At 66.6% G+C, this 18,911-nt stretch overlaps 1 protein-coding gene across 1 annotated transcript in view; it reads right to left on the minus strand.

The window, feature by feature from the left end:
- KIF1A (kinesin family member 1A) overlaps positions 1 to 18,911 on the minus strand; it is a 92,538-nt gene that overhangs the window by 49,016 nt on the left and 24,611 nt on the right. The window contains 13 exon segments of the mRNA XM_057551448.1: positions 461 to 672; positions 1,821 to 1,847; positions 2,224 to 2,366; positions 3,000 to 3,078; positions 4,301 to 4,376; positions 6,732 to 6,749; positions 7,206 to 7,271; positions 7,568 to 7,645; positions 8,957 to 9,068; positions 10,142 to 10,320; positions 10,721 to 10,786; positions 11,479 to 11,658; positions 12,757 to 12,833. Of these exon segments, the coding sequence (XP_057407431.1) occupies positions 461 to 672; positions 1,821 to 1,847; positions 2,224 to 2,366; positions 3,000 to 3,078; positions 4,301 to 4,376; positions 6,732 to 6,749; positions 7,206 to 7,271; positions 7,568 to 7,645; positions 8,957 to 9,068; positions 10,142 to 10,320; positions 10,721 to 10,786; positions 11,479 to 11,658; positions 12,757 to 12,833 (1,313 nt within the window).

Consider the following 18,911-nt stretch of genomic DNA (forward strand, 5'->3'; position numbering starts at 1 on the left):
CCCCACCTCAGGTGGCCCCAGGCGGGCCGCACAGCCCACCCCTCATCAGCCCGGGTCTGGCGCCTGTGCCGTTGTCCCCTCTGTCTGGGCTCGCCATCCACCGCTCACACCAGCACCTTGTTCCCACTCACTGAAGGAAGCCAGTAACCCAAACCCTAAATGCAGCCACCCATGGCCAAGCCGGGAGGGTAAAGACCATGCAGGAGCAGGTATAAGCACGGAAACCCGGGAAGGAGGACACAGAGGCCCTAGGACCCCCGCCCTAATCAGCAGATGGGCCCCATGGTCCTGGACAGGGCGCACCGACCCCCTGGATGGGGTGCTTGGGGTCGGGGGCCGAGACGCACCCCGCGTCCCCCTGCACGGCTCACTTCACCTCTGACCAAGCCCCTCTGCCTGCGACCATCCAAGAGGGATCTTGGCCTAGCGCCCACCAGGTGCGAGCCCGGCCCTGCCTCACCTTCAGCCTTTCTATGGCCTCTTCACTGCCCGGGGCAAACAAGATGCGCTCGTGCAGGCTGGACACAGAGGCGGCACGGCTGGACAGGGCCGAGAGCGAGGACGAGGGGCTCACGCCCACCAGGGCGTTGGTCACTGTGGAGAGATTGTCAGGGGCTGGACTCAGCTCCGCCCCGCCACGGTTACGGTTATTGTTCTCAAGGTCGGACACGTCTACGGGAGGAAGTGGGGCAGACAGACGGGAGGAGAGAAAAGAAAGACCAAGTTGGGAAAAAGCAAGAGGCAGGTAAAGAGAAGGTAGCAAGCAGGGACCACGAGCTGGGCGCCCGGACGAGCACATGCAATGCTGCCCCCGCCACGGTGCGGCTGCGCCGCCAGGTCCCTCGGCATCCCCGCCCGGGGCCTGCGCTCCCCCTGCACACATGCCAAGCCTGCGGGCCACTGGCCTCCCTGCCCTCCTGCCCACCGCCCTTTGCTGTCACTGCCCGGCGGCCTCCCTGCACCCAGGCCCTGATGCTCCTCCTCATCCTCTCTGCCCCACGTCGCGCCCGCCACCCACCAGCCCGCCACGCACCCTGAGCTGTGGGCGCGGGCGGTGCTGTCCGCCCCGCTGAGCGCCCTGGCCGAGCCGTGGACTGTGGGACCTCCGAGGGAGCCCCCACTCCTCCACCCCAAGAAGCTGCTCTGCGCCCCCCGCCGCCCCGGCCTCCTTGCCCCCCAAGGCCCGGGAGTTGGGGCTGCCACACCCCCTGGGGTGGGAGGTGCCCAGGCCCCTCCTGGCAGAAGCAGACACACAGCAGAGCAGCGGCAGACGTAGGACAGCACGGGCACTAGGGAAACTGAGGGCGCCCTGTGGCCCCTGGGGTGGGGAGGCCCCAGCACGTGCCCCTGCCCAGGGAGCCGGGCCCACAGCCAGCGGGAGACACAGGCTGGGAGGACGTGGCAGCATTCACACTCCTGGCGTTTCCAGGGGAAGGGGCCTTGGGGTGGGTGGGGTCAGAGGGCGGCCGGAGCCAGGAGCCAGGGATGGACCCGGCCCTGTGAGCGGTCCCAGCCCCTGTGCTGACATTCAGGCCTCTAGGAGCACGGCAGGCAGAGAGCCTGACCTCAGCCACGCTCGGCCAGAGGAGGCCTTGGCTGCCCCGCGCCTCCCTGTTGCCTCAATTTCCCAGCAGACGCGGGGGTGAACCAGGACCACGGCTCGCAGGGTGCCGTGAGAGAGAGGGCTCAGGTCCCCCAGCCCCCAGAGGGGGAAGGCCAAGGAGGGGTGCGTGCGCCCCGCCCCCCCACCGTGCTGCCCTACGCCCCGCGGGGCCGGGCCGAAGCAGGGATGCGCAGAGAGCAGCGGAGGGGATACACACATTTGGGTCCTCCGGGCACAGTGTTGGCTAAGGGGGGGGAGACGAGGGGGAGAGACAGAAACAGAAGAACAGGTTTGTCTCCAGAGGGCGCCGTCGCAGGCCAGGCATCAGGTAGGGTGGCGGTGGTCTTCAGCGGGACGGGGGGACAACCCCGGCACCGCGGCTGGCCGCTGTGGCTTCCGGGAAACCGTCACCAGCCTGCTTGGGCCAGCGGCAAACCCAAACCGTGCAGCTCCCCAGGCCCAGCCCAGAACCCCGGCCCCCCACCCAGAGGTGGCTCCGCCTGGAGCCCGGAGCAGAGCCTGGGCCTCGGGCCAGAGGGGCCGCGAGGGCATCGGGACCTGCCCCAGCCCCACAGCCCCGCTGCCCTGCCCAGGACGGGCGGGTGGGCGCAGACACTCACTGTCGGCGATGTCACCGAGACCCTGGGCATACAGCAGGTCCCGCAGCCGCGTCACCTCATCCTTCAGCTCGCGGATCAGCTTGTTGTTGGGGTCCTCGTTGATGACGGCGTTACAGCGGATCTGCTTGGCCCGGTCCGCGTACCTGGGTGGCAGAGGGGGGTTGGGGGCTGTGGGCACCCGGAGCCCCGCCTGCACCCACCTGCAGGGGCATCTCCGACAGGGAGTCACCAGGGCCACTGACCTACAGGGGGGCTTGCCACTTGGGGAAACCGAGGCCCCAGGAGGGGAAGGGACAGGGTGGAAACTTCTCTGCACGACGAGGCCTCAGCACCTGGACTTGTGGTCCCAGGTGGACGGTGCGAATCTAACCTGCACTCCAGCCCTTTGCGGTGGCAACCAAGAGGCCAGAGCGCCGAGCCAGACCACTAAGCTGCTTCCCGCAGCCCGGGACAGCCCCTGGCCAGAGGGACCTTCAGACACGCCTGCCCCCCCGTGGCTTGTTAAGGACCCCGGTGGCTCCGTGGACCGTGGGTGGGGGCGAACCGCTCAGCCCACGAGCCCAGCTCTCCTGGTCAGATGGCAGGGCCCTGGGCCACTCGAGGCCACAAGCCGTGGGAAATGGAACGGGGCCCGAGAAGCGCCAGGTGCCCTGCCAGCCATTTGGAGCCTCAAGAAGTCCAGGTGAGCCGGCCCTGCAAGGAGGCACCTAGAGGATCCACTACTGCCCAAGCCGGCTGGTGGGGGACAGGGAGGGTCCACCCCCCTCGGGACACACCTCAGCGTGCTCAGTGTCTCATCGTAGTTGATGTCTGCGGGGCTCAGCGCCGCCACCATCGCTGTCCGCGAGTTCCCGCCTGTGGGAGGAGAGCAGGTGGTCCCAGCGGAGGGTCAGCCCCACTGCTGCACCCCCCCCCGCCCTCCCCCCGCACAGGTGTAGCTGAGAGGTGAGCAGACAGCAGGCGGCCGGCCTCCCTCACCGAGCCGGGCACCTTGCTCACTTTTCATCTACATAAAACCATGCTTCTCTGACATTTGGGGTCACGTTACAACCAGCAGGCCTCCCCCTCCCCATAATAAAGAGAAGAGTTGTGGAGAGTTTTATGGCCTTCACTACAAGGACTGTTTTTGTCCCATAAAAATTTCACTTTTATCTTTCCTATTTGGAACACATTTCTTAACGTTTCAGGTCAGATTCCCAGCTCGGGTCACATGGATCCCGGCATCAGGAAACGCACGGACCCACAGACCTCAGGGACCTGTGTCCCGGGGACCACATCCCCAGGGCGTGGCCTCCACACAGACTGCGAGGTGACGCTGCGAAGGGCTCGAGGTGCCGTGCTGTGAAGGGCCTCCCAACCCACCCTGGGGCGGGACCTGGGTGTGGCCCTGGGGGAGAGGCCTGCCTCCCGGCCGCGTCTCAGGTGAAGGGACACTCGTTCCTGTGACTCTCGTGTCCTCTCTCGGGGGGCCCACCTGCCCCCGGGGTCTCCCATCTGCCCTCTCCTCCACCGGGAGGCCTGACACTGCACCCGACGCTGGCCCGAGCCGGGGACCAGCTAGGCTGGTTCTGGGGTGCAGGGTCCAGCCATGCAGCCGAGGAAGGCTGGAGACCCCCAGCTGTCCACGTCCATTGGGTCAGCCCGGGGCTCAGTTTACGTTCCTGGGTGTCAGGCCCCCACTCTAAGTGTAGGTGGGGAGGACCCCAAGGCCATTTTGGGTGGGAAGACATCGGAGTTGGGACGTTTCCGGCTCCGTCTCCCCGGCTCAGAGCTCAGGTGGAGGGGAGGAGGGGGAACCAAGGCAGCCCCCCAAGAGCCAGCCAGAGGGCTCCCCAGAATCACCGAGGCCCAGAGGGTGGCCTCGGTCTGGGCGTCACAACCCTGAGCCAGCAGCGCCGACACAGCGGCTGCTCATCTGCAGCCCCGAGGGCCACCCGGGTCCCCGGCTTGCGTCGGGCCCCCGGGAGGAGCCCCCGGGCTCGCTGCTCCACCCGGAAACGATGGGCACCCTCCCCAGCCGGGGAGGACAGGGCGGCGGCCGGGCCGGGTGTCGGATCCGGGTCGGGCGAGTCCTCACCCAGGTTTTCCCGGAGAAGCCAGGTCAGCACCGAATCTCTGTAGGGAATGAAGTCTGTCTTCTTCTTTTTCTTGTTCTGCAGGAGAGGAGCGTCCAAGGTCAGCCCCGAGCCCACCGGAGGGGCAAGGAAGAGGGGCTCAAGCACAGGTGGGTCCCCGAGGTCCAGGCCGCCTGGGGCTCAGGGCGGGGCCTGCTCCCAAGGCCTCTCCAGCCCACCCCAAGCCCCAGTGCCTCCGCTCGGGCTGCTTCAGGGACTTGCCAGCACGTTCCCTGGCCTCCCCCTCCTCCGTCACCACGGTGTGTCTGGGCCACACGGCCGGCCGAGCCCGGGCGGGCTGATGCCAGCGGCCAGGGCCAGTGCCTCCACACTCCGCGCCGTCAGAAGGACCAGCGCGAGCCCATCGGCCCACAGACGCCGCCAGCAGCTCTGCCGACTGAGGGGAAGAGACCCCTCGCCTGCGGGAAGCCCTGCGAGGCCCCCTCCCCGTGCACGTGCAGCCGCCTCCGCCTCCGCCAGGCCCGGGCCCGTCCCGCCTAAGCGGCTCCAAAGCCCCCAACAACCTGGTCCCCCTCCCCACCCCCTCGCCCCGTCAGGACGAGGCCCCCTCAAGCCCCACTAATCGCGGCAGAGGGACTTCCCCACGTCCCTCGTTCGTGCACATTTTTGCTTCCGGAGCGTCCGCTGCGCAGCGGCCCCCAGGGCCCCGCAGGGCGTCCTCAGGGTGCAGACGCGGCACCCCCGAGGGGAGCCTGCAGGGCCCGCGAGTCACGGCCGCTCCCGGGACCCGCCACTGGGGGGCGGGAGGAAACGCCGCGCGGCTCCCCCGCGAGAGCGCAGGTGTGGGGGCGTCTGGCCACCAGGGCGCAGCTCCTTTCCCACTGCAAACTTGGTGGGTGAAGAGACTCTACTTGTACCGCGTGTTTGATCGCTTAACCCCTGAGAGTGAATTCCCTGCCACGTTTGTCACATTCTCGTTCCCACACTAAACGCCCCACGGTCACCCCACGAGGAGCCCAAGTGGCGCCTCTGGCTCGGTGGCTCCCTCACACGTTCCGCCCTCCACTCCGCCTGCCCGGCCTCGAGTGCCTCAGCTCCAGGACCTTCGCCACCCTGACGCTCCGCCGTCCCGCCGGCCGCCCCCCCTGCCAGCGGCGCCTCACACCGCGGGCGCATCCAGCTGCAGTCAGCCTGCCTGAGCCCGCGGCCAACCCATGGCCGCTTCCGCTAGATCACGGTCAGCTGCTCCCTGATGGCGCTGGGGAGCAGGTCAGGCCCGGCCCTCTGGCCTCATCACCCACGGGCCCCCGCGCTCCCGGCTCCCGGCGCTGCCCCCAAACCCGTCTCGCCCTGTTCCTACGAAGCCTCCATCACAGCTCCTCACGGTCCCTTCCTTGTTCCCTCACACGGTTCCCCACACCGTTCCCCAGAGTTCCGCGCAGCTCCTCCCACTCCCTTGCCGAGCTCCCCTCACGGCTCATCACGCGGTTCCTCGGTACTTCCTGCACTTCCTCACGCAGGGTCCCTGCCCAGAGCACCAGGCTTGCAGCACAGCCGCGCGCACAACTCCTCCCAGGGCCCCGGCTCCCACACACAGTCCCCGCGCCTTTCACGCACAGCCCCTCAGTCTTCACACGGCTCCTCACGGTCCCCAGAGTCCCTCCGTCTCCTCACAGTTACCCGTTCACTTCCCCCAACACGGTCCACACTTGCCCCTAATTCGCCACACAGCCCATCTCACAGGTCCTTGTGCATCTGCCCCCGAAGCGTCTCACGGCTCCTCTCACACAGTGCCAGCCGGCGTCGCGGTTTCCGCACTCTCTCACCTCCTCACAGAGCTCCTCACAGCCCCTCCCCTCCCGGGACCCCCCCCCTCCGCACGTGCGTCCTCTCACGGCCCCTGACGCCCGACTCCTCCCCCCGCTCCTCACGCGCGTCCCCACGCGGCTCCCCTCGCGCCTCCTCGCGGCCCCTGACGCCCGACTCCTCCCCCCCCCCCCCCCCCCCGCGCTCCTCACGCAAACCAAGCTCCTCCCACCTGGGCACCTCACACCTCTCGGCGGGCTTTCCAACGGCAGCGTGAGTGCCCACCGGGTGCTCCTCAGCCCCCAGGCCCCCGCCCTGGAGCCACCGCTCCCGCGACGCCCCCGGCCCCCAGCCATGCTGACGAGAGGCTGCCCTCCTGCCCAGGGTCACCCTCACAGCCCAGTTCTGTCCTCTACGAGGCTCACCCCCGTTCGTTCATCATGACCTCATTTCCCGCCATCTCTCATCCACCCCCGCGGCGCTGCTCTCCCCGCACCGGCACCGGCCCAGCTCTGATCGGGGCTGGTGTGTCCCGCGGCTGCGCTGCTTCTCAGGCTCCCCCCACACCCGCCCGAGAGGGCTGAGACCCCCCCCACTCCCCGAGAAGCGAGGAAAGCAGGTGCTTACCTTGTTGGGCCCCGAGTCCTGCAAAAGCAAAGGCAGAGTCTGAGGACGGAGCGCGCTGGGCCCAGGGGTGAAGGGGTGGGAGGAGCCCAAGCACAGCCCAAGCCCCCCTCGCCACACTGCCTCCCCTCCACCGCCCACCAGGCCCAGCCCCTCACCCCGAGGGTCCCGGCTCCCCCTGACAGACCGCCCGGGGGGCCACCCAAGGTCACTGCCCCGCCCGCAGCCCAAGGCCACCCCCACGGCCCTGTGGGGAGGTGGCACATCCCCATTTCACAGGTGGGACAACTGAGGCTCGGGAGAGTGACAGGGTCATGGCTCCATCTCCAACCCGGGGACCGCCCTCACCTCCAAGCCTCTGGGCTTTTCCGTGAACCTGGCCCCACAGCAGGGACCGGTGGCCGCTCCCGGATCCCCCCAGCAGGGCAGGACGGAGGCGCCCGCTGTCCCCCCACCCCGAGCCCAGCTGTCGCTCACCATCTCGGCCAGCGCGGAGATGACCTTGCCCAGGGTGGTCAGGGACTTGTTGATGTTGGCTCCCTCCTGCGTAGGGAAGATGAGGCCGGGCGTCAGGAGGCCTCAGGCCCCTCGCTCCGGCAGGACCGGGCCTGAGCCACTCGGCCCTGATGGAGGCCCAGCGCCCAGCCCTCCGCCGTTGACCCTCCCCGCTTCCCCGTCCCACGAGAGCAGGAGCAAAGGGGGCGCCCACCCGAGGCCGGCCCGCCTCCCCCACCCCCAGGGTCTCGGTCCTTGCTCCCCGCCGCCCCCTGGCCCTGGAGCCGCTGGGCGTCAGGCCCCGCCGGCAAGCCGGAGGGGACCCTGGTGGGGGGCGGCCCTACCTTGAGGCGCGTGCCCTTGGCCCCTGTGGAGTCGGCCCGCTCGCTCCCGGCCAGATCCACCAGGCTGACTTTGCTCACCTGCGGGGACACGTGTGTCACGTGCAGGAGCTGTGACGCTGCATGGGCCCCCCCTCCCCGGGGCCGGAGCGCCCAGCCCTGCGGAGCACAGCGACCTCTGCTCTCAGCTCTCCCCGCTCTCCTCTGAGGAGGAGGCCACCTTCCCTGGGAGGCTGCACGGCCTGCCCCCAGCAGCTAGCGCCTGCTGTGCCCTGCCTGCTGGCCGCTCTTCACCCGCATGTCACTGTCGCTATCACCCGTGCCACAGACCAGACTCATGGTGTGGTGGGATCTGAACCTGGCTCCGGGAGCCCCTTCCCCCACTGCCCGCTGCCCCCGGAGCCGCCCGGGCCCTGGGCAGGGGCCCCCTCCCCCGCACTCGCACAGCCCGGGCTGGGCAGCCGCATGCACCCGGGGAAGCCCAGGGCTGCGGGCAGGAGTCGCCTGGTGGGACCGCCAGCTGCCCTGAGCCCGAGGGGTGGGAGCAGCAGGCAGCCGCAGCCAGGCCGCCGGCTCAGGTCCAGCTCCATCACCCCCGCCCTCCCAGGCCCGCGGGAGGACGGCGCCAGGCGGGGGTGACCCGGCATCATCAGGGACTGAGCGCCCCGAACTCCCCCCGGCCACTCTGCGGACCCCAGGGTGCTGCCCCCGGGAGCAGGGCCTGGCTGGCAGGGCGGCGATGGGGGGTGCCCAGTCAGAGAAATCGAGATGCCTAGGGTCACAGCCACGGAGGGCGCCGGCCCTACTGCCCCTCCAGCGCCCACAGTCGGCGTGTCTGGATAAAGGCCCCAGGAGACGAGGCCCCTGCCTGGGTCCACTGACAAGGCCAAGGCTCATGGGAAAGGCATCTGGGGCGGGGGCAGTGGGCGGGGCCGCTCAGCACAACCTCTCCTTTGTGCTCACAGATGCCGGCGCCCACGGGGTGAGGGGCACCCCCAGCCTGCACCAGGGCCCACGGTCAGCCTGTGACGGGCACTCACAACCTGCGGCCTTCGACACCGCCCTCCACGGGCCCCCGAGGCGTCTCTGGCCAGTGGGGCTGCCCTGGAGACGTCCCTCCTCGGCCCTACAGTCTCCACCATAACTGCCTGGCAGGAGGCTGTTCCAGGGTCCACGGCCCCTCCACTCAGTCCCTTCCACACCCACGTGGCACCAAACACCGAGAGGAGGTAGCCTCGCAGGCCTGGCCAGCCCCTCACCGAGGCCCAAGCTGGGCAGGGAATGGTCTGCGCCCATGCCTCACGGGCCGGCATCTGGCTTGGCCTCCTCGCCCGCCTGACCAGCCCGACCCAGTCCCCGGCCGGGGGCCCCGCCCGCCGAGGCTGAACTCACTTTCTCTGTGGTGATGTTGGTCTCTGCATCGTGGCGCTTCTGCGTGAAGATGATGTTGAAGACGGCGTGGGAGCGGCTGCTGGTCTCGTTCATGTTCGTGGCTGCCACGGTCCTGGGGAACAGAAGCCACACGTGGTCACCCAGTGTCCCGTGGTCGGGCGTGGGGGCCGCTGGTGCTGCTGGCCCGCTCGACCAGGTCACTAGATGTCACCTCCCCGGGCTCCCGGGGCCGCCCTGCCCGGCCTGGTGGCGACCGTGCCTCCTGTAGAGCTCGGGCGGGGCCCACACTGCCTGCCCACTGTGTCCGTTGTGGTTCCTTCGGCCCCCAACTCGAGCCTAGCACTCGGGGCCCCGTGACTGGGAGTGCCCTGCTTCCAGGGGCTGAGCAGAGCCCCCTGGGCAGTGGCCTGCAGGCTGTGACATGGAAAGACCCCCAGAAGGGAAAGGGGGCTCTACTGTCCATCCACACAGCCGATCCGGGGAGGGCCAGCACAGCCTTGGGGGAGAAGGCCCGAGGCTGCCGAGCGGAGGCCAGTGGTTGGTCCTGATGTCGCTGCCGTGCAGAGCCCCCAGGGAAGCCCCCAGGCTGGGCTCGCTGCCTGACAGCTGCCTCCACAGAGGTAGAAAAGCCCCCGGGGACCCCTGCTGAGTGCAGGGCAGGCCACTGGCCAGGGATCCTCACCCTTCCGGGAGTCCCTGCGTGGCAGAAGGCGGGGGACTGTTGCCATGACAACCAGGGCAGACCCTCCTAGGCTGGGAGGCCCGGGGCAGCGTGGTCACGGAGACCAATAGCTCATGGCCGGCAGCACCTTGTGGCCGACCCTCCCCACATGCCCCCGTCCAGAGGGCCATCTGCCCTCCAAGCAGGCAGGGCTGGTCCTCACAGCCTGGCCCCACCCAGGGCAGCCACCGCCCCCCAGGGCGCACAGCCTGACCCCCCAGGAGGAGCAGACCCTGTGTAGGTGACAGCGTCCCCTTCCCGGGGGATCTGGAGGCCCCCATGGGCTGGCATGTGCCCTGGATGTCCTTAGGCCCACAAGGCCCACACCTCCATGGGGGCCGCTGGACAGACCCCATGGGGATACCAACAGGCGCCCCCAAGGACAGGTGTCCCTCGGAGAGACTCGGAGTTGCGTGGGTGGTAGGGGGAGGGCAGGGAGGGTGGGGGCGTCGCCCCGCACACACCGGGCCTTGTTCCCTGAGTCCATGAGGTCCTGGATGTCATTGTAGGAGGTGACAGCCAGCTTGGACAGGTCCTCCACGTAGGGCCCCAGCAGCGGGTGCTCCCTCACGCGCAGGTTGCCCTTGTTCTTGGGGTTCAGAAGGTCACGGACACGCTCGCAGTAAATCTCCATGTAGCTGACCTGCAGGACAGAGATGACATCGGGGACCTCTGAGGTGGGGGGAGCACACAGTGCGCTCCAAGCCAGCCGGTGCGGCCAGGCCCCCCGCACGGACGTGTCAGTGGGGGTGTCAGCCCACCCCCTGCCTGGCCCTCCCCACACACAGCCATGCCTGGGGCTCACCCAGCACGGTCACACTGGGGCCACCCGGGCCACGGCTCAGCCTGGGCCACGCAGCTCGGAACAGCTGCTCAATAGACACCGCAGAGCAGACACTGCCCCTCGCTCCTGTGCCCAGCGTGGGCTGGCATGTTTGCAACATGCACGCGTGAATGACAAGCTAAGGGCACAGACCAGCGGCGGGAACTGGCTTTAAATCAGTAAAGCCACGTTCCAAGGGACAGATGACGGAGAGCCCTACCTCCACGGAGTAGGACATGTTGTCGTTGGTGGTGTCGTTGATGCGGGAGAAGAGGTCCTCACAGAGCTGCAGGGACAGAGCACACCACCAGACGTGAGGCTGGGCTGTCCCCCGAGCCTCACCCCTCGAGGCGCTGTGGCGCCTGCAACCCAGGCTGGGCTCTGCTCTCCCGGGCCCCTCCCGCACCCTCCCACTCCACCTTAAAGGCACTGAGACGGTCTGTAGCCAAGGAGCCCCTGTCTTCTGCTAACTCGGGGGTCCCCCCAGCCGATGTCTGATCCCCTCCTGCTTCTCACACCATCCTTGCCTGCATGAGGTGAAGGGTCTACCATGCTACAGACCACCCAGCATTCTCCCCTGCCCTGACCATGTCAAGTACTGACCAGCTCAGGTTCACAGACCCACCCAGTGGGCGTCCCCTTGTCCCGGGCCTCTCCCTGCCGGGACCACCAGCCCTCACAGCCCTCCCAGGGAAGGTCTGCCCCTACCAGCGGCTGTCCCAGCCTCCCTGTCTTATGGGTGTGACCATGGTGGGCATTGCCCAGGCCTGGGGCCCTCCGCAGCTCCCCATCCGCGGATCTGGGTCTCCAGCCTCTTCACAGCCTGTCTGCCCCACGCTGCCCCTCCTGCCCTGCCCTTCCACCCCCCTTCATGCTTTGCCTTCCCTCCTGGCCCTCTGCTCTCCCGGGTCTCAGCTTGTGCTCCCCCGCCTGTCCTGCCCTCACCAGGTCCCCCACCCCTGCCCCCGCCCCACATGCCTGCGGGATGATGCCCTGCTGGTCCTTCTCCTGCTTGCCCATCATGGTGTAGGACTTGCCGGCCCCGGTCTGCCCGTAGGCGAAGATGCAGACGTTGTAGCCCTCGAAGGCATGCTGTAGCATCTCCTCGCCAATGTCGCGGTACACCTGCTTCTGTGAGGCGTAGTTCATGTCTTCCGGCTGCAGGACAAGGAGGGGGAGCAGCTGCAGGAGGCTGGGCGTGCTGTGCCGGGGTCTCGGCCCATGACGTTCACTGAGCGCCTGCATCGCACCCAGGGCCTCCAGGTGCCAGGGCCAGCACAGTGGGGAGGGACGCCTGCCCGGCCCATCCACTTACAAGAGACCCGGAGAGGGGAAATAATCCTGCCTGGGCCGCAGCTTCTGGAAGGAAGGGTGGGAGGAGCCAGCCAGTCTAGGGCCAGACAGAGTGGAAGGGCATTTTAGTAGTGGGAGCAGCATGTGCAAAGGCTCAGAGGTGGGAGTACATGACGTGGTGCTCAGTGTAGCAGCCGTGGGAGTGATGAGGTGGGGCTGGAGAGGCAGCAGGGCAGGGGCCCAAGGAGTCCATGGTCCGGGCTATCACCCCTGGACGCTGTCCTGAAGACAGTGGTCACTTTAGGCAGGCCCAGGGTTACCCTGACGACGTGAGAGGAGGGGCTGGATGGGGAGGGTGAAATGGGGAGCCCTGGGGCCGTCCCGGGACCAGGCACTCAGAGGTGTGAGCCAAGGTGGGCCCTGGCCCTGGGGCAGGGGGCCTGGACACCTTCTAGGATTCAGGAGGCTGGGGGATGGGAGGACTGGTGTAGACCAGATGGGGGACGTGGAGGCACAAAGTCCGGGGGTCTCCCAGGCTCCCGGGGGAGGTGGAGGGCGTGCAGGGGCTGACGCCAGATGGGCAGCTTCGGCTTCGGACACCGAGCTTGGGGTGTCTGGGGAACAGGAGATGCTGGCAGGCAAGTGGTTGTACGGCTAGGACCCTGGGAAACTGCCCACAGTGGGCTGATGGCCCCTTGGTCCCTGCCGCAGCTGGGCACAGTGTGTGTCACGGCTCAAGGTGACCTTCCACGCACAAGGCGACTTAGGAAAGCAGGCCCCTCCCCACAGGCCTCACACCTGTGCCCCCACCTCCCAATCAGCCCTGAAGAGGAGCAGGGTGGTCCCTCGCCCCATTGGCTCAGAGAAGTCAAGGGATTGGCTGAGGGCCGCACAGCGAGCAGGGTTGAGCTGGCATCCACACGGCAGCAGCCCACCCATCTGGACCCCCAGCCCTGGGCTTACCGAGGTGTGTGACCAGTAGGAATAGTCGAAGCTGAAGCTCTTGGGCATCTCCTTGGGCTGTTTGGGGTTAACGATGGCTGCGGGGAGGGGACAGGCAAGGTGTTCAGCGCTGTGCTGCAGGGACAGCTGACCCTGGCTGTGCCCGCCCGAGAGGGACCCCAGGGCGGGGAGGTGGGGTCCTCAGAGGCCTTGGCCCCGACAAAGCCAGCCCCGCTGCCAATGGGCAGGGACAAGGGCCCTGTTTCCAGGCAGACGAGCCATCTCTGCCCCCTCCTCTGTCTGACCTCCCCCCGCCCCCGCCAAGGCAGCCCAGAGCGGTCCCGTGGTGCAGGCCCTGGGTCAGACCTCGAGCCCCTGGCCCATCCCACCGCTCGGGTCCACACCCTGCTCGCCCCCCCAGCCCAGGTCTGCCTTGTCTGCTCTGCATGCGAGCGCTACGAGGCGCAGCGCAGTCACAGCCGTGTCCCTGCTGCTTTGGGGCCCCATCACGCCCACGTGCTCATCCGTGTCCGGGGCGTGCTGGCTGTCCCCCCGCAGGGACACCACACATATTCCTCCTCCTGCCGGGGCACCTGCAGGTCCCATCCAGGTTGCTCTCAGGGGCTGTGGGACTGTCCTCTGCTCAGGTCCTCCCCCACCCCATACCCCTCCTCCAGCAGCTGCACCTGGCCTGGCGGGAGGCGGTGCTCACGAAACGTCGGTTCATCGAAGGAGGAGCAATGCCGCCGGCACAGCCCGCCGGGCCTGCCGAGTGCCCCGGGAGCCCCCCAGGCAGGGCTGAAGCACCCCATGTTTCCCAGGCCCTGGACAGGTCTCGGCTCCCCGAGGCCCGGGCTCAGCAGGCGGCGGGTCTTCGGTGGCTGGGCAGAAGGGGCTGCGGCCCCCGCGCCCACCAGGCTCCCCTCTGGGACACTGTCTGAACCCTCGATGTCTGTGTTGATAGAGGACCCCGAGGGCCCACCTGGCCGGGGGTTTTCACCTCCACCAGGAACGTGGGCCGTCCCGGTGGGAGAGGGCTCCAGGCCACCGCCCCACCTCATCCCATCTGAGGACCACATTCCCCCCACCTACTTGGAGATGAAGGACATGTCTGCCCACCCCTTGGATTGGCTTTCCTCAGCTGCAGTGGGCTGGGGGCCTCGCCTCTCTGGACTCCAGGACCCCCCCACCCTTCCCCACCAGCGCGTGTCCAGGGTGACCTGTAACTCACACCAAGAGAACAAGCCCCGGGCTGTTGCAGGTTGAATTATATCCCCTCAAAATTCACATGTTGAGTCCTAACCCCCAGGACCTCAGAATGTGACCTTATTTACATACTTGCAGACGTAACTGGTAAGGATGAGGTTACCCTGGAGTCAGGTGGGCCCTAATCCAACATGACTGGTGTCTCATAAAAGGGGAAATTTGACACAGACACACACATAGGGTGAAGGCCGTGTGAAGGGGGAGGGGGAGACTGGGATGGTGCTTCTACAAGCCAGGGGATGCCAGGCATTGCCAGAAAACCACTAGAGGCTGGAGAGAGGCAGGGAATGGATTCTCCCTCTGGACCTCAGAAGGCACCAACCCGGTGACACCCTGATCGGGGACTTAACAGCCTCGGGAACTGCCGTCTAAGCCGTCCCGTCTACGGTGCTCTGCTCTGGAGCCCTGGGACGCTGGGACCCCCACCGGCCTCGCCCCCCTCGGCAGCTGCCCCGGGCCATGGCTTGGCAGGCAGGAGCTGACTGGCTCTGGGTCCCAGACCCCAGGCTTGAGGGGTTCTGGGAGGTGACCCAGCACCCTCGGGAGGCCGGCAGGAGAGAGCAGGTGACTGACCATCACAGCCCTTTCTTTGGAGCCGAGAGGGGGTCACGTCCATGCTGGCTCCGGGAGTGATGCTGAGAGGAGACCTAGCCATCCCGGTTTCAACTCCTGCTGGGCCTGGGGATGCGGCCGCCACAACCCAAGCGCGGTAATGCCGGCGCCATGGAAACGACAATCACAGCGTCCCCTGAGCGCACGCAGCCTGGGCAGGGCCCCCGGCGCCCACCAGTGCCCCACCTCCGTCCACCTCCTCCCCCCACCCCACCCAGCCGCTCCCGCTTGCCGGCTGCGACACCCGCCCCCAGCGCTGACCTTGCTCTGACTGTGTCCTAGTGCCGGGGCGTCTGCTGTATACCCTGTGTGGACCGGGAGCTCCCTGAGGACCCCCCCCACCAGGGACGGGGCACGGATATGCTCAAGGAACACTGGGTGGGCAGGGGACAGCCGGCTGCGAGGGTCAGTGAATGCGGAGTGGGCCACGAGGAGAGCCCGCCGTGGGGACCACCGGGCAGAGCTGCTCTGGCCCGTGGGAACTGCTGTCACCTGCCCCCTCCCCCTCGGGTGGGGTCCCCTGGTGCGGTCTGACTCCCGCCCTGGTCCTGACCCCCAGGTGTCCTGCGGGGGTCCTGTGGTGTCTCCGTCATCACAGATGGGGTTCTGCGCTCCAGAGGGGACGGCCCTCCCCAGGGTCCACCCCAGGCCTGCTCTCCACCGACGCCTCTGAGCCCTCACCAGGGCGGCCTGCCTGGACTAGGGCTGGACGGGCAGCCCCCCGTCAGCACTGAGGCGATTGGGTGGGGAGGGGCTTCCCGCGCAGCTCTCGGGTCGCTTCCTCCCATGGGTTTGAGGAGGGGGGCAGGACCGCGGGCTGTTGAGTGGGGGGCTCCGTGCCCTCCGCCCCTGCTGCAGGAGCACAGAGGACAAAGGCGACAGCTGTGAGGGGCCAGCTTGCATGGGGGGCGGGCGCAGCAGGGACGGCGCTAAGCAAGGGAAGCCGTGTTCTCAGGGTCTGAAGCCCCACAGCCGTGTGCCGCGCCCGCTCCTTCCGGGCGCCGTGGCCCAACTCTGAGGAATTCCACGGCTCTGTGGTTAAACCCTGCGTAGCTTGCAACTGTCCGTGGGGAGAGCACTGACACCACAGAAACCGGCGAACAGGGGTGTGTGTGTGTGTGTGTGAGAGAGCGAGCGAGCGAGGGGCCTCGCTAAAATGGAGACCGAGACATCGGTGTCAGGAGCTTCGGGGACGTTCTCCCAACATGGGGCACGTGCCAGTCCTCATGAACCGTCAGTGGGGACTCTGGGACGATGGTATGGCTCCTCCCACTGACCTGGCTTGGCTCCCACGCTCCACGCCCCCGGCAGGGCCCCCACGCCCCCAGCAAGGCTCCCACGCCCCCGGCAAGGCCCCCCACGCCCGTCACTGCCTGCCTGACTGCGATCGGTGGCCCTTGTCACCAGCCCGTCTAGTTCCATCTCCGTGTCCCCACTGGAACGTCACCCCCAGGGCAGTGAGAGCCTCTGTCCTGCTCCCCGGGGCCCGATGCCAGCAGTGGAGCCTGGCGCGGGCTGGAGCTCAGTGATGTGTGAGACGTGGACGTGGAGGGACCCCCACCTTCTCCTCCCGTGTGGTGACGTGTGCTGACCTGACCCCACCAAGCCTCGTTTCCCCACCTGGGCCGTGGGAGCGTCCTCAGCCCTGAGGGGCTCAGGCAGCCCTAACCCTAACCCTAACCCTAACCCTGCAAGTGGAGAGCCCGCTGCGACTCTCACGGGTGACCCCTGGGGAGAGGCAGCTCAAGGCAGGGAGCGCCAGGGGCATCCTGGCCTGGGGCCAGCCAGTGACGGCAGGCCCCCAGCACCCTCGGCCGAGGCTGCCGACCAGGACTCCGCTGGCCCCCAGGGTCCCTCCTTTGACACCACGTGTGTGGAGCCATTCCTCTAATAGAAAGGCCCGCACCGCGTCACCACCTCCTGGCAAAACCAAGCTCCCTTCTGTGGACTCCCAGACCCAGTCTCACGGTATTTGGAGCCCAGAACATTCTAGAAGAGTGATGGCAAATGGGGCCGACTTCTCGGATGGGTTAAGTGTTGAGACCGCACGGGGGCTGCTGGTCAGGCGGATCCTGGTGGACCTTCCAGAACGGTGGTCCATTCCCTGAAAGCACACACCGGGCCCAGCTTGCCAGGGTCCAGGAGGAAGGCTGGCGGCCCGGCCCTGAAGGCGTCACCCTGTGGCTTTGGGCGGGTCCCTCCCCTCCAGGCACTGTCCTGGGTTGAACAGTGTCCCCTGGAACCTCACACTGTGACCTTATTTGGAAATAGGGTCCCCGCTGTAGGGACAGAAGCACACGTCACGTACAATTTGGTTGGCTCACAGAATTGCTAGATTTGCTGTGTTTCAGATGAAGAGTGCTGTTATCCAGGCCATGATTACAGGATAAGAATTTAAATTGACTTTTAAGTGTTTCTAATTTCTGTGTCCCAGTGGAGAGTCCAGGTGGCATGTTCAGAGAACTGGGGTCTCCTGCTGTGCCCCTCGTTTTGAGATTCAAGGAGTATGTCACCACCCCCGCCGGCCGGGCTGGCCAGATCATCCCCCACCCGGACAAAACGGCCACGAGCTGCTGCCCAAACCCAGCTCCTGTGAGCATCTGCCTCAGGTCAGCTCTGGAGCCGCCTGCCCTGCCCTAGCCCCTGTCCCAGGACCTCCAGGAATAAAGCTCACCCTGCCCTCCGACGCCACTCCTCAGGCAGGCTTCCCTGTGCTGAGGGCTGCCTCTCTCTCTGTGTCTGTCTGTCTCTGTCTGTCTCTCTTTGTCTCTGTCTCTCTCTGTCTTTCAGTCTCTGTCTTTCTGTCTCTGTCTCTCTCTGTCTCTGTCTCTCTGTCTTTCTGTCTCTCTCTCTATCTCTTTCTGTCCCTATCTCTATCTCTGTTTCTCTCTCTGTCTCTCTGTCTCTGTCTCTCTCTATATATCTCTCTCTGTCTCTCTCTGTCTCTATCTCTCTCTGTATCTCTGCCTCTATCTCTGTCTGTCTCTGTCTCTATCTCTGTCTCTCTCTCTGTCTCTGTCTCTATATCTCTCTGTATCTCTGTCTCTCTGTTTCTGTCTCTGTCTGTCTGTCTGTCTGTCTCTCTGTCTCTCTCTCTGTATCTCTGTCTCTCTGTTTCTGTCTCTGTCTGTCTGTCTGTCTGTCTCTCTGTCTCTATATCTCTCTCTGTATCTCTGTCTCTCTCTCTGTCTCTATCTCTGTCTCTGTCTCTCTCTGTCTCTGTCTCTCTCTGTCTCTGTCTCTGACTCTCTCTGTCTCTGTCTCTCTCTGTCTCTCTCTTTCTCTGTCTCTATATCTCTCTCTGTATCTCTGTCTCTCTGTCTCTGTCTCTCTCTGTCTCTCAGGCCCCAGGCGGGGCACAAGCCCCCCTGAGTGCAGCCCACCGTCACCTCCAGCTGTTTTGCTTCCGTGACACCGGCCCCACCCTGTCCTGGGCCGCCCCCAAGTCCCAGGGGAGACATGGCGTCTGCCTCTGATCCTTTGTTCTTTCTGTCCATTCTACAGGCTCCCGTAGGGTTTGGTCACCTGTGAGCCCCTCAAGCCGAGACCCCCAGCTACTGTCTAAGGTGGTGACTGTGCCGCTGGGGCCTGGCCCAGCATGGACGGCGATTCTCACAGCCATTCCTGATGTCCTGGGTCACCCAACAGTGACGTGGCCAACCCTATCAGCTCCTCGTGCGGATGTCCCCTGCCCACCCAGGGTCACGTTCCCACCCAGGGTCACGTTCCCACCCAGGGTCACAGCCCCTGGCTTCCCACCTTAAGGCTTGAGTCACACCTCCTGAGCACTTTCTCCAGCCTCGAGGGGGCCAGGCTGGAGATACAAGAAAGCCAGGACCTGGATGGACCCTCCGCCCGCGTTGGGCAGCAGCTGAACAAGACCCCCAGCCTCCTGGAGCGGACACCCCAGAGGTGCACTCTGTATTCAGAGGGTCCCAGCGAGCTGAGCCCCTGCTGCCCGTGGCGGCCACCTGCTCGCCGACGGCCCCTCGCGGCTTCTGCACCCCCGCAGTGCATCCAGGGACCACCTCCCACATAAGCCCTTGGCACCCAAATCCTCATCTCAGTTCTGCTTCCAGGGACCAAGCCGAGGCAGCACCATTCACAAGAGTCACTGTGAGCCCCCAGATATGCCCAACAGACCCCCACAGGCTCTGAGTGGGGCCTCCACAACCTGCTCCAGGGGCTCCTGCAGAGACCCCCAGCCACGCCCAAAGCCTCAGCCCCTCAACAGGCCTAGGGAGGCAGCCGCCATCAGCGCTGAGCGCCCTTCCCCTGGGGCAGCCGCTCCCTCCAAC

The sequence above is a fragment of the Balaenoptera acutorostrata genome, chromosome 8, assembly GCF_949987535.1.
Source record: "Balaenoptera acutorostrata chromosome 8, mBalAcu1.1, whole genome shotgun sequence".
Taxonomy (NCBI): Eukaryota; Metazoa; Chordata; class Mammalia; order Artiodactyla; family Balaenopteridae; genus Balaenoptera; species Balaenoptera acutorostrata.